The sequence below is a fragment of the Sus scrofa genome, chromosome 8, assembly GCF_000003025.6.
Source record: "Sus scrofa isolate TJ Tabasco breed Duroc chromosome 8, Sscrofa11.1, whole genome shotgun sequence".
Lineage (NCBI taxonomy): Eukaryota > Metazoa > Chordata > Mammalia > Artiodactyla > Suidae > Sus > Sus scrofa.
Genome location: NC_010450.4, coordinates 14,994,471 through 15,009,163, shown reverse-complemented (window position 1 = coordinate 15,009,163; position 14,693 = coordinate 14,994,471). Strand labels below are relative to the sequence as shown.

The 14,693-nt window shown below is 35.0% G+C and overlaps 1 protein-coding gene across 1 annotated transcript in view; it reads right to left on the bottom strand.

Annotated features, from left to right (window-relative positions):
* Positions 1–14,693, bottom strand: part of SLIT2 (slit guidance ligand 2) — a 391,090-nt gene that overhangs the window by 140,352 nt on the left and 236,045 nt on the right. The window contains 1 exon segment of the mRNA XM_021101059.1: positions 3,838–3,909. Coding sequence (XP_020956718.1) covers positions 3,838–3,909 — 72 coding nt within the window.

Sequence of the window (14,693 nt, the reverse complement as noted above, 5' to 3'; positions counted from 1 at the left end):
CCTGATGTTTGAACTAAAAGGTTTCACTTCTCAAAGGGATTTGCTTTCACGTGACCCCTTTTCTCACCCTCAAAATTTATGCTGACTTTATATGGCTAAAATCTTCAGAGTACACAGCATACTGAAATGTGACTTTGGGGATAATGTTTTCTTAAACTAATTCACACTCAGCAGACATGCATTAATACTGAACTATGGTTTCTTATAATCCCACACAAAAGAAAGTTTTCATTGCCTGCTGACACTGGTGGCTATCAATGAAGACTTTTCTCAAAATGTTAATTCACTTACTGTCACTAGCGCAATAAATGATCTTAGTATTTTGATTCAGTATTGTTGCTGGCAAAGCAATGCTGATGCTAGCACTTAGCAACTGAACAATATGTGTAAGCAGCGAAATTAAGTTATTTTGAAATTGACAATGTAAGTGTTGATGAGGTATGATGACATGTATGCGTTATGGTCAATTCCTATTCTGAAATAATGTGAATTTATATACGGTACTTCTTCAAGTGTGAATGCTTTTTCCTGTATGGAAGTTTGTATGTTCAACCTCAAGGTTTCTCTTTGTAATGCGGATGTATTAATGTATTCTTGCACATCCTGGTGTGTAAATGAGAAATGTTAGTCTTGGTTATCATGTCGGCTCACTCAGACTAAGATCTCGATTTATTCTTTCTTTTTTTTTTTATTTTATTTTCCCACTGTACAGCAAGGGGGTCAGGTTATCCTTACATGTATACATTACAATTACAGTTTTTGATTTATTCTTTCTTATTCCCTAGTGCTAAGCATAGGATTTGGCAGAGAGTCTGATATTGAATGGATATGAATCACTGTTTCAAGTCAATTAAATTATGTCCATTCTACAGAAAAGAAAAGAAATAAACTACATAAAACTGGTAACTCAAGGGATATATTTCATTCCTGAATCTAGTGTCCAAAGAAAACGAAAATATTGATCTACATTTAGGCGCCAATGCTATTTTTGAGATAGTATCTTCGTATTAAGAAAATAAAGTTAATTCTAAATCTTGGTGGGAATTCCACAAAAAGTCAGTTTGCTATGAACATACAAGTACTAAACTGTCTCCTTGCTTTCGTCTACCTTGGCTTTTTTTCTTCCTGAACATTATTCACTCTTTCCTTTAATATATATATTTAACAAATCTTCACCAATGACCCAGTATGATTATTCTCATCTTCTCTTGTTTGGTCTCAATATATTCATACATTTACAAATGATTCATAGAATTAAATTTTTTAAGAAATCTAAAACATTAGAAATCTGAAATTTAAAGTGAGGTTCAAATTAATGCTTTTTCATTATTTCCACATAATAAAAAGATATATTCTAAAGAGTTACAAATGATAAGCAAAACAGGCAACTTTCTTTCTGGGACTCTTCAAACGGTAACTCTCTATTTTCAAAAAACTCCAGACCAAACATTTATAATACGTGAACTTCCGATTCCTTTGACAAAAATTTGGGCTTAACAAATCCCAGTCTCCAGTATTCTGTCCAATTTGGCCTTACTTTCTTCAATAACTAGTTTCTGTAAAGCAGCATATATTACGAGCACTTAAAAATGAACATATATTAAAAGAATGACTGCTTGGCTTTATAATATTTGATATAAAGCATTAAAATTCTTTCAAAAAAATTCACATTTTCTTACATTATGTGCTCAATTATTTTCTTTAGCAAACAAACTCTGACCATTAGACCTCTCTTTGAGACCTATATATTAAGGTCCTCAAGAGTTCCTAATGTTTTGGAATTTGATTTTAATTCCATACACCAGAAAACGTTCATCATTCTTTGGTGTGTTTCATGACAGTGGGTCTTAGAAAAGTTACCTTTTAGATATTTTGCTAACATGACAAAATTCATGAGGTGACTGTGTTTTCTTGAACTTACTACTTAAGCAATGACATTAACTTATAGCAAAAAAGCGTTTTCAATGCCTACCACAGTGCTTGGCACAAAGCAGGTATTTTCTCTCTCCTTAATATATATACACACACACAAAATTAATATATGTAATAATTAAAAATAATATATATATATTAAGGTGATAGAGAGAGAACCTCAATAAACCTTCCATATATTACATATATATTAGTTATTCTACATCTAACAAGTAGTAATAAGAAATACCATGCATCTAATAACACAATAGTTTATGGGATTTTAATCCATTCAAAATAGCCAATTTTCCATAAAATGTTTGGTATCATTCATATTCCTACTTAGGAGGACTGACTTAGTAACAAATTATTTGACTTGATCTGCTCCGCTCAATTAAATAACACCTGTGGTAAAAACCGTCAAATCAAATCAAACAAAAAAAATAATCCATGTGGTAGTCTTCACATATAAAGTTTAGTGATCCTGACTATAGTTTTGACATCTGACCAAAATCGGGAAATCGTAATTGTATCCCAATTATTCTGACTCTGAAATAGCATCCATAAGCTTCCTATGTTAAAAATGGCTCTGGCATACAATTTAAAAAGTGGCCTTATAACAGCAATGTGTAGGATAAGCACTTTGAATGTCTTTTCTTTAGAATAAGTTAGACTGTTTTCAACAGAAACAAAGCGAGCTCTCTCATGTGGTTAGAGAGCAGTATGTATTCTCAGAACAATTTATCTCAATCAACTCATTCTTACAGAATTATTTAAAAAATAATTAATACCTTAGCAGCACATGACATGACACAGCTAGAAAGTCTATTCACTGACTTGCAATTCAAACCAAAATCATACAGAAAATGTTGCTAAAATAAGACATTCCAGTTGAAACAATCAACTTTTTTTTTTTTTCAGAATTACATTCTGCTCTCCAAACTCAATGTATAAAGCAAAGCAATGGGATTTTTTTTTTTTTAAGGAAGATTTCATGATTTCTGGATAACTTCTAACACATGGGCTAAAAATTCAAAACTTCTTTACATTTAATGCAATTTTGGATTTCTGAACAAATTGAGTCATGGATGAATTACAGCATAGAAAATATTTTATTGGGGGAGAAATGTGTAAGTATATTTAAAAAGTTAGAAAAGTGAATCTCTATGGAGAATTTACAGATATGTGTAAGCGGCTTAAAGAGTTTTAGTGATTCTAATTTTCATTAAAATTACTTTGATTATAATTAGCAATGTTATTAAAATTACAGAGTCAGAGGTCTGTAGAGATGACTCGGTTGCCTCTAACCAGTTTTGTCAGCCATGTCTACCCAGGCAGGAACATCAGAGGATGCCAATTGTAACTGAAATCTCTGTGTGGAGCTTTACAAAGTCAGTAGTGAAGACTTTAAAATGGACTTAATGCGCGACTTATTCAAATTAGAAAATACATTTCAAAATACCCTTACAAAGATGATAAGCTATCTAGTTACAGTGACATTTTAAAATGGGGAACGTCTTTCCTTTGCACGGCAAGTCAACAATACCAACATACCAGCTACTAAGGTTTATTTCTTGTGGTCATTTTATAGCAATATAAATTAATACATAGCAATTCTGAGAATGCTCACAAATCCTGTGCATGAGACTATTTTATTATAAGGAGACACACTTAAAAGACAAGATGTGTGGATACCCTAGGTGTCTTTCCTAGATTAGACAATGTTCCCTAAGCATACAGATCCGATAAGCCAGCTTTTTCACACACACTGGTTCGACCCGTCTCTGTATTCACTGTGCTTTATTTCAGGGCTTCTTTAGGAAACCGTTTTGACACAAGGTTTCTAGCCAACAGATAAGCGTCCACATTAGCACTCCCCAGACACAAAGCTCCCGTCACAAGAGTAAGGAAATAAGCAATACTTACAGCACCTCCAGGTCCCGGAGAGCCCGGAATGCCCCATCTTCAATACAGCTGATCTGGTTGTAATCCAGCTGCCTGTTAAATAGATTAGAAGAATATATGTAAAAGACTGGTCACTAGCAGGGCTAGGTGAAGGGAAGTCTCCTGAAGGGTCTCTGGAGCCCTGGCTGCACTAACTGAAATGCTCTCCCAAATACACTCATCTGCTTAAGAATGTCACATTCTGGCCTCAGTGCCGCCACTGAAATCTCTTTTTGTTCTGAACTGTCTGTGCAAATAGCAGCCCTTGGAAAGCTCCAGTAAATAATAACTGCACCTTATATTAAATGCCATAGGAATGCAATTTCATTACATCAAGAAAAGCTATCCATTAAGAGCTTTCAGCGTCATCTTGCTGAAACAATTTCATTAAGGTAAAGGACTGTAAATCACTTAATGTCACACGCACCCCCTCAGTGACCTAACAGAATCCATTTATCAGAGAAGCCCAGCTGCATGTTAATTTCACTATCCTTGGCAAGAAACAGCAAGACTACTTTTAGGTTTTCTCCTTTTAAAAGCAGTTTTCCCTCAAGAACTCCAAATCGAGAAAGAGAAATGATGTCCTAGCTATCTCCTTGCCATTCCTCACCAGGCATAACACTTTGAAAGCTATCGGTTGTTTTATATTAAGCGTCACTATTTCCATAGCTTGCACTGTTACCATTAAACACAAATTCTCGGCACTGTAACTATTACAGACTTTTCAGATAAGGAACTTCCCAAACTATATCACTCTCCAGAAAATATGTTTTTAAAGTATTAAGACATGGAAAAATATTTGCTTTTCTCAAGGATATGAATTTAAGCCCCAAACACTAAGAAATATACACAGCAGCAACATTGTTAAAACAATACATATGTCCACAGTTAAATATTTAAAAGCTGTATCCGTTCATTCTAAATAAGACTGAATTCAAATAAATAAATCTTCTCCAGCAGATTAAGTACTCATTTGTTAAAATTCAAAGATCAAGAGGAAAAAAAAAAAAAAAACTTGCTTTGGGAATTAAAACTTCCTTACTCATGCTAAGGAATTATTTCGGTGAAATGGAAAACTCTGTACTTCACCTCACTACACTATCCTTTAAAAAAAAAAAAAAAAGAAGCAGTTTTTATTTACATCTAGCAGCTTGATGCTTAGCCATATTATTATTCTAGTAAAGAAGACATTTTTTTTTTTTTAATGCTTCACTTGAGATAGAAACAAAATGTTTGATGAAATAGGTGAGTTGTCAGCTCTAAGTACACTGGGAAGGAATACACATGTACAGGGTAAGACTATGACCATAATACAAATGAATCTTGTCCTTGTTTTAAGAATTCACTGGAAGGGCTAATTCACCTTTGAGGTCTGTTCTTAAGAGACTGTTTAAATGGCTGCTTCTCCCATAAGACTACTGAATACAGGCACAATGATTTAATCCAGTGACTTTCAGAGGGGCCTCTTCAGAGTCCTTACTTTAGAAATGAACATAGGGAATGTCTCATGAAATATACATCTCATTTTTAAGAAGGTCTCTAGGGGACATAATCATACAGGCGGCTACCTTGATGCTATGTAAATGGGACACTCTAAGACATGCAATATAAAAAAGGTGAGCCCTGGAGAAGATACAATTTTATTGCTTGTATAAACTAAGGCTTTCCCCAAATACAGTTACCACTCATGCTACTGTAACAGCCGAAAGCATTTTTGCTTATTAGGAAGTATGCAGAAGTATAATTTTATTTTCTAAGAAGACTTTTAAAGACTTATGATGTAATATGATTGCTGCGGTTCCAAGGAAACGCTTACACTCTTGAGCACTTTTGATTTTTGTGGATTAAATTCATTTAACAATTAAGTTAATAGCTTTTTTATTTTAAAGTGCTAAATATATATCTACACTACTATTCTCTAACCTCTTGAACAATTTATCAAAGCCATTTAAATTAGCACAATGGCATGAAGTGTTACCCTTGACACACTACAAAAGAAAAATTGTTTCCAGACAAATTGGCAAAATCTTTTAATGCTATCAAATTTGCCTAATGCAGTCTCCAGGTTAATCTGTAAAAGGGTGAGCTGTATGTTTGCCCATATCTTATTATCCTGAGCTGTCAATGTATAAATCAGTGCTGACACAGCTTCTTTTAAATCATGCATACTATACACAAAGAGGAAGCCCTAGCTTGCCAGAAAGCACTCAAGCAAATCTTGTCCTACAAGTATTGAAAGGCAGATTACTTTCTGTATACCAGCAGAAGGTGAGACGCTGCAGGAAACTTTCCTCATTTCACCCGTCTTTAACTTTGCTCAGGGTTGCATGCTTCTTCTGATGCTTAACAGAAATCTAAGCCCTCATGGACACTGAAACATTAAGAATATTCGGCTCTCCTAGGACCCAAGTTTTCTCTAAAAGTTTTCTGAGTGCCGTCCTACTGGAGTTCGAATGTCTTCTGAGAAGGAAGGTATTTTATGAAAAGGCTATTCATTTGAAAGGACAATGAAAATCGAAGTCAATAATGCTTTCATCAATGGGTTGATTTTGTCAAAATCAAAGGAATGTTTATGGAAAGTGTTGTCCGCGCATGACTGCTCACGGGAAAAATCTTTCTGCACAAACCTCCATTTGTCTGCATGTGGTTCAAGATAAACAATGTCAAAACTATGCACAAGTGTAATTTATTTCAGGGTTTCTGGACTATTTTTCTGCACCTTGTTTCTTCCCTCATGCTGTTCACTTCCTTTTCCACTACCTTTCAAACCCTGGGCACTTGGCTTTCTGTAAACAGGAAAGGATCTGTTCTTAGCCATGAGTTTAGAGAAACACCGACCCTAAATTACAAATTGTGCCATGACATTATTCTGAATTAAAGAATTACTAAGAGGAACTTTTTTTCCCCCACTTCTCCAAAAAGTAATTATTGCAACTATTTACCCAGACATAAAATAAATGTGTTGATCTCTGGATGACAAGGACACTAGGTAGATGAGAGACAGTTTTAGGATTCTTTCCTGACCCAGGGGTTACTTTCCAGGCGGAGGCAAGCTAGCGCTTTTCTTATTTTCCAGGGAGAAAGAACGGTATAGATACCAGCACTGGTGGTTTTCTTTCACACTTTTCGCCTGCCTCTCCTCCCACAGACTGCTGTGTCTTGTACTCCTCATTTCCTACTTCCAACCCTCCTCCTGCTTCTGTTCAAATTCCAAATCCCACCTCCCTCTGATCCTCCACTGTCTAGTTTGTAAGTGTGTGTTCTGAAGCAGCTGCTTTATCTTTAATTTCAGGAAAATGATGTTGTTAAAAAAAATAGATCGTCTTCAAGGTTTATCTCAGCATTAACGTTCTACGGTTCCTTTTTTGGTGGTTACTACTCCTCTTTGGATGCTCTTGAAGAACTCGAGGGTACCTGTTTTATTTTTTCCCAGCGCTGGTAAATTTAGTCTAAGATAATACATTGTGTCTTTATTAAAAGATATCACTCTGCGCCTCATGCACATAAAATTTCTAAAGCTGATCTGACTTGAACACTAAAAATAATTTAGCCTAGTTTCAGATGTTGATTAATTCTCGGTATGAGAGACAATATATAACGCTGCTAAATATAAATTTTAAAAAGAGGTGTATTAAATGACAAAAAAAGTTGAACCTTTGCTTGCTTGGCATCCTGAAAAATAACTGGAGATATTGCATTCTGCTACTTTTAAGCTTTTTTTTTTTTTTTGAGATTTCCTGTTTTTATTTTAAAAGATATAGATACCATACGGCTTGAATTACACATAAAAAATTAACTTCCTGCATGAACTTTAGTTGGTTTTGTCCTTACCCATGGAAAATTCATCTTTCAATGCACTGTCCAAGTAATAAGATCTTATTACTAATTGATTTTCTTTTTGTAAGAATTGGAATGCCATAAAACATTTTTAATTCTGAAACAATACCGAACATAAAAAAACCTTTAATAATTTCTAACCCAGGCAGGGTCTCTCAATATCTGAACAATATTGTTATGACTCTGCTCAAGTTTTCTAGGTTTTTAGGTAAGGGAAATAGAAGTTTTGCTCATATTCATATCACTACCGTAAGATGGTAAATTCCAACAATTAGTTGACTTAAAACATGTCACAGTGGCATAACATTGTAAATCAACTATAATTTAAAAAATCAAAGTGACTAGGAACAATATGAGGGAATAATAAGGTTTCACTATTGGAAAAGAAACCTGATAAAATATCAAATGAGAGACAAGAAGAAATGTTCAGGATATGAAAAATAATCTGTTCTGTTTCTCCCTTGTGTGTATAGAATTCAAGGGATTGTGCCAATAGTGATTGTTTGCCAATAATGATTGTTTAAGAAGCAGCCCAAAATTTAAGTTATAACATATAGATGGCATAAGAATACTTTAAATTCAATCTTATAAATGAACATCCCAGAAGTTTCAGCAACAATATTATTTACCTGGGCATAAAAGCACATCTGTGTTATTTAGCCTGGGCAATAGCGAAGAAAATAACCAAGGAAAGAATTGTTCTGAGGAACCCAAAATAATTTATGTTATTTGAAAATATAACCCTTTGCAATGTTTCAAGTAACATTTTGTTTTTCTTACAGGAGAAAAGAATCTCAGTTTTATTGGAGTAATCTATGGTATAAAGTATATCCACTTGATAATATATTAGGAAGAACCTAAAGGTAACACTAAGAGAGATGGTAATAAACTTTGGAAGAAAGACAAGAAAGTTGACCTTCATGTTCTAGTCAGAATAAGCCAACACATCAAGGGAGGTAGAAATTGAAACTGACAATAATAATCGCTAGCATTTATTGAATGCATAGCAAATGGCAGGGTCTCGAGATACACCTGTCTCATTATCCCTCACAAAAACTTGAAAAAGTAAGCATTACCATCATTCTGATTTTATAGATAAGAAAATGAAACTAAGAGAAGTTCATTGAGTTTTGCAAAATAGGTAGTAAATATTTAGTGAAACCTTGACTCCAATTGAAATCTACATATTTGCTGAAGCCCTCATCAGATACACAGGTGGCTAGGAAAAGTGATTTAGGAGCTGAGAAAGGGAATTCCCAGCTGAATTTCTTTTTTTTTTTTCTTTTTAAAAATTTTTTTATTGAAATACAGTTTATTTAAAATGTCATGTTAGTTTCAGGTGGTTCACTTTTATAGATCTACATATCTATAGAAATATATCTTCTTTTTAAGATTCTTTTCCATTATAGTTTACTACAAAATACTAAGTATAGTTCCCTGTGATATACAGTAGGTCCTTGGTTATCTATTTTATATACAGTAGTATGTATCTATTAATCCCAAACTCCTAATTTAACCCTCCCCCTTTTCCCCTTTGGTAACTATAATTTTGTTTTCTGTGTCTGTGAGTCTATTTCCCAGATGAATTTCTAATGGCTACATTTCAAGGAAGATGCCATAGATGAAGAATGTTACAGAATTTCAGAGAAGGAAAAGATTACCCTAGGTGGAAATAGTTGTGTGAAGGAGGAAAAAATTCCCCGATTCACTTAAAAAAAAAGTGGGTAGAATCCAGTAAGACAGAAAATAACAGTAGGTATTCCTTCCTGCGGGGAATAGTTCAAAGAACAGTTGTGAGCAGAGGCTCTACAAGGTTCACAGTAAATGCCTGCAAGAGAGAGGCCATTCTGACTGGGGCAAAGGATTTGTGTGTCGATTCCATAGGAGAGGGGGCTGCTTAGAAGTCAGAATGTCGGAACTCGTAGAAATACCTAAAAAAAAAAAAGACCAAGTGTCATGCCAGTCAGTCCTGCTCTCTCAAGGAGGAGGCTAGAGTCCCACCCATCCTGCAGCGTTACTGCAGACAATCCTCTGCTCAAGCCCCAAGGCTTTGCCATCATGTTGACAGCAAAGCATTTCTGTTTCAATAAATGCAATGATTTTGAACCAGGTAGTGACGGGATGAAAAGCATGCTTTATGAAATCAAATCTGGCTGCAATGTTAAAATTATCTAATGAGAAAAGAAACTAGAGATCAAAATTCAGTTTGATCAGAGATAGAAAAGTGTGGCTGCCAGGGTTGGCGAAACAAGAGAACTTAAACTCCATTCTTTCTCAAGACAACATTCAGCCACACAGAGATCATGACAATTACTATTTTATACCTATGTGAATGAGATTCCCCAGTATTCCATCCAATTTTCCTGTGTTTTGTTTCGTTTTGACTTGTTTTGGAAAACGTTTATGAAGACAGGTTACATAGATTCATGTTTACATGAAAGAATGTTATCTGTGAAGAAAAAGTGCTAAGGCACCCTGGAGACAAAGCAAAATGCAAAGTTAAGAGAGGTTGTGGGTAGCGAACTTGACTATAGTTATTGGGGATGATTACAATTCAATCTGCTTTTTTTTAGAACCAGTTCAAACCAGGCAAATTACAGGACCATGGACAGTTCCTATGGTACTGATTGTGGCACCTGCTGAGTTCCTGATACATTTCACATCTAAGAACCTCTGGTTGCTGGCTGTCCCCCTGCATCCACAGGTGGCACTCTAGATGGGCTCTGTCCTCATACCACACAACTCAACTTCACTTGCTATCTCTATAAATGTAGAGCTATCTCTACAGGTTTGTTCAGAAGGTTCTATGTTCTGGTAGAGACCTGTATTTAATCTAACACTAAAGACAGCAGACCCGCTGAGTGAGAAACCAACCTTCCCTAAAGTCTCTTCAGCCTCAGGCTTACTGAAAATATGCTAGGAAAGAGTTAGGGGTACTACAAATTGCAATTTCAATTGGAGAGCAATAGATTTTATTCTTAGGATAATTAAGTAAAAAAGTATATAAGTAGGTATGGCAAGAAATGTAATGGTGAAGGAAGTCAGACAGAGGAAGACAAGTATCATACAATAGCATTAGTATGTGGAATCTAATAAAAATGTTACAAAAGAACTTATTCATGAAACCGAAACAAACTCACAGATTTCAAAGCCAATCTTATGGTTACCATAGGGGAAACTGTGGGGGAGGGGGAAGAATTAGGAGGATAGGAATAACATAGACACACTACTTTATAACATAGATAATTAAAAAGAACCTTCTGTATAGCACATGCAAGTCTACTCAATAGTTTGTAATAGCTTATATGGGGAAAAATAATGGATATATATCTGATTTTACTATATGCCTGCAATTAATACAACACTGTAAATCAACTATACTCCAATAAATTTTTTTAAAAAGGAATATAATGAACTAAACATGAAAAGTAGCTGATATAGCAGACAGTATGTAAATATGACAACTTTCAGGACAAAACTGAAGTAGATCTTGCTTTTGAATGGTAAAATACATAATACATTCTTCTGATCATCAAAAATTGATTGTATGTTATATGAACATCACTTGATCCCTTATCATCATAAAGTATACAAATGATAGTGAAAAAGAAACCAGTAGAGTGATATTTAAAACTAGAGAAATATGAAAAAATAGCAAAAGATAAACCTTTCCCTGTATCTAGGACAGAACTGTGAATTTTCCTCTTATGGGTTTTAATTGATCCACCAATAAAATAAATTAAAGATGACAGAGTTCCAGAAAAAAAAAATGAAAATTTTAAATAACATAGGCATTCCCATCATTCTCAGCAGAAATGAATCTGACTAGCATCCATGAGGACGCAGGTTTGATCCCTTGCCTTGCTCAGTGGGTTAAGGATCCGGCGTTGCCGTGAGCTGTGGTGTAGGTTTCAGACTCGGCTTGGATCCTGCGTGGTTGTGGCTGTGGTGTAGGCTGGAGCTGTAGCTCCAATTCAACCCCTAGTCTGGGACCTCCGTATGCCATGGGGCAGCCCTAAAAAGACAAAACAAAAATTAAATAATATAAATAGCTGTGAAATGACATACAGATTAACTCAACTTCCTGTTTGCCAAATCTTATCATTAACAATTATTGCATCCCAAATTGGGTGAACTGTTTCCTAAAACATCATGGCCATGCATTCTTGTTTCCCAAACGATATCATGACTTACTCAAAGAAAACCAAGGTAAATCACCTTATAACTTAAACCCTTGCCCATAAGTTAATTTATGTTTAAAAAAGAATAAATATATTTTTCCTACTTTAAAAAGTGTTTTTACCAACCAGCAGCTTCTTTGGGAAAGAAAGGTAACTTATAACAGATGACAACTTAAAGAAATTGTTATAATTCAAGCGAACAGAAAAAGGAATGTATTTATGAACAGCAAATAGTAAAGTTGGGAACAGAGAGTACCTTTTGAAGATGTAAAGCAACATGAAAGAAGAAAAAAAAAACAGGTATGATGTACTTTAAAGAGCTTATCTGAAATAATGCTTGTTGGAACTTAATTATTTTAAGTATTCGGTTTGAACTTACTAAAGAACATAATGATAAGGTATATTAGAGGCTTTTTGTGATGTGAATAACTACCAGCAATTAAAAAAAAACCTTAAGTTCATATATTTGTACCTTTTTGGCTTATATCCTGGGATAACATGACTAGAAATGTTTTCTTATAAAAGCAAGAGACTTGGAACTTTTTTGTACTCATAAAATATATACTTGGAGAATACGCTTGCAAGTCCCAGCACTAAAGCAATGTTTAATTTGAATATTCTCTTAAATTATTCAATTAAATGGAAATGCTTCATACATGCTTGTAAACAAAACAATGGCACAATCTAACATATCTTTGTTCAAGAACTGATCAGGAGGCAGCTAAGTCTTCATGAATCAGTGTTAAATACATTAACTATACATACAAAGTTTATCAAGAAAAATCATACAAACATTGATTTATAATTCTGGTGAGGCATCATTTGGTAATGATATGGTATTGATAGTTGAATTTATACTTGATTGGAGAGTTGAAAAACACAGATGTAAATCCTATGGAAAAGCGCTGCCAGTGACTATTATAAACACTATAATTTAGCTGATATTTTAATACCATCCTGTTATTCTCAGATCTTACTGTTGAAAATGCCAGAGAAAAGAAAATGGCTTAAGTTACAGCTGGAGAAAATTCAGTAACAGAATAAACTATAAAGCGGTTTAATCCAGTTTGGAAATTAACAGAGGTAAGCAAAAAAGTTACGGGAAGTCCTCCTGAGAGACGTTTAAGAGCAAGATAAATGTCCATCTGTCTAGAAGAGTTTTACTGTGGCTTGCCTGGAGGAAGACGAATAAGATCAGCTAATTTGCAAAATTTCCAGAGCATCAATTTCATATTGTCAGGATGCTGCCTTGAGCGTATTTAGCCAATCCACAAGATTAAAGCAAGTACTTCCAGTGAAAGTCTTCAGATAGATTAACTGGAATTTGCTCAGAATAAGGCCTGAATGTGTGGTAAATACAATACACTCAGTAGAGTGCACCAGACCGGTCTTTCAGACAATGCCATGCAAAATTTTGGCTTGATGCAACTAAAGTACATATTCCCTCTGTGCAGACTTTTCTTTTTCTTTTCCTGTCTGAATGACTTGAAACACTAGCTATCATGGCACCATACAGGGTTGTCCAAATTGTAAGTGCACCACCCACTGGAATGACAAATAGGGCAAAGCAGTATGCCTTTCCTTGCCATATTGAATACTAAAGTGTCAGTATTTATAGACTTGGCGAGTTCCTGTCATGGCTCAGAGGTGATGAATCCGACTAGTATCCATGAGGACATGGGTTCGATCACTGGCCTTGCTTGGTGGGTTAAGGATAAGGCATTGCTACACCTGCGGTGTAGGCTGAAGATGCGGCTCAAATCCCCTGCTGCTGTGACTGTGGTGTAGGCCGGCAGCTATAGCTCTGATTTGACCCCTAGCCTGGGAACTTCCACATGCCACAGGTGCAGCCCTAAAAAGACTCTATGTATATATACATACACACATACATACATATACATACATATATTTACAGGGTTTTATTGAATCATGACTTCATGACCTATGGTTTACTTTTAATAATAATATGAATTAAAATTTACTATCAGTTCTAATATATTTTACAATAGCTTTCTTAACTTTTAATCATTAAACTTCACACAAAGTCGCATGAAATTAAACTTTTTTCTTTTGAGAAAGGTAGTTTGAACTATTTTTAAATTATAGCAAAAATGCCTTTCAACTGCAAAATTGTAGAAAATTGCAGGCATGATCCTATTTAATTAAATAAACCTGCACCTGCATTTGTGTTGCTCAGTGTTGCACTCGTGGTTTTGTACACTGGCAGTGAGGGTAGGGAGATAAACTGTTCTTTGGACCATCATCATTCAGGATCCACATCATTTCTTAAGCCCCCTTTCCTCCGAAGGAACAGAAACCTCCAAAGTTAAAATCATTTGGATGCCGTTCTACGGAGCTTCCTCTGTCTCCTGGTTGCTCTGCTTCCTCCCACAGCTATTCTGGATCAGTATCACTTTGCCTTTAAAAAAGGGTCAAAGTCCTTACATCTCTCTGTCCTTTCCCTTCCCTCTCTCTTGCTCTGGCTTTCACTCTCTTTTGTTCTCTCTCTCTCACACATACACACACTCCACAGTATTTTAATCTCTAAACCAATCAAAACCCTGAAATGGGGCCTTGCACAGCTCTTAATAAATTCTAGCTTTCTCAATCCATTGTTACTTGCCATTACTCAGCAATATACAATATGAACCAACCTCCTTGAAGATTTCCGTGTATTTTCTTTCAGCAATTCTATTCTAACATATCCCCTGATAATTTTAAGCAATACTTTTATCTTCTCCTTTCTTCAGTACCTGTAGCACTCGATAATTTGTTTAAAATCAGGGCCTTGTGTATATTCATTTAGTATTTTCTGATACA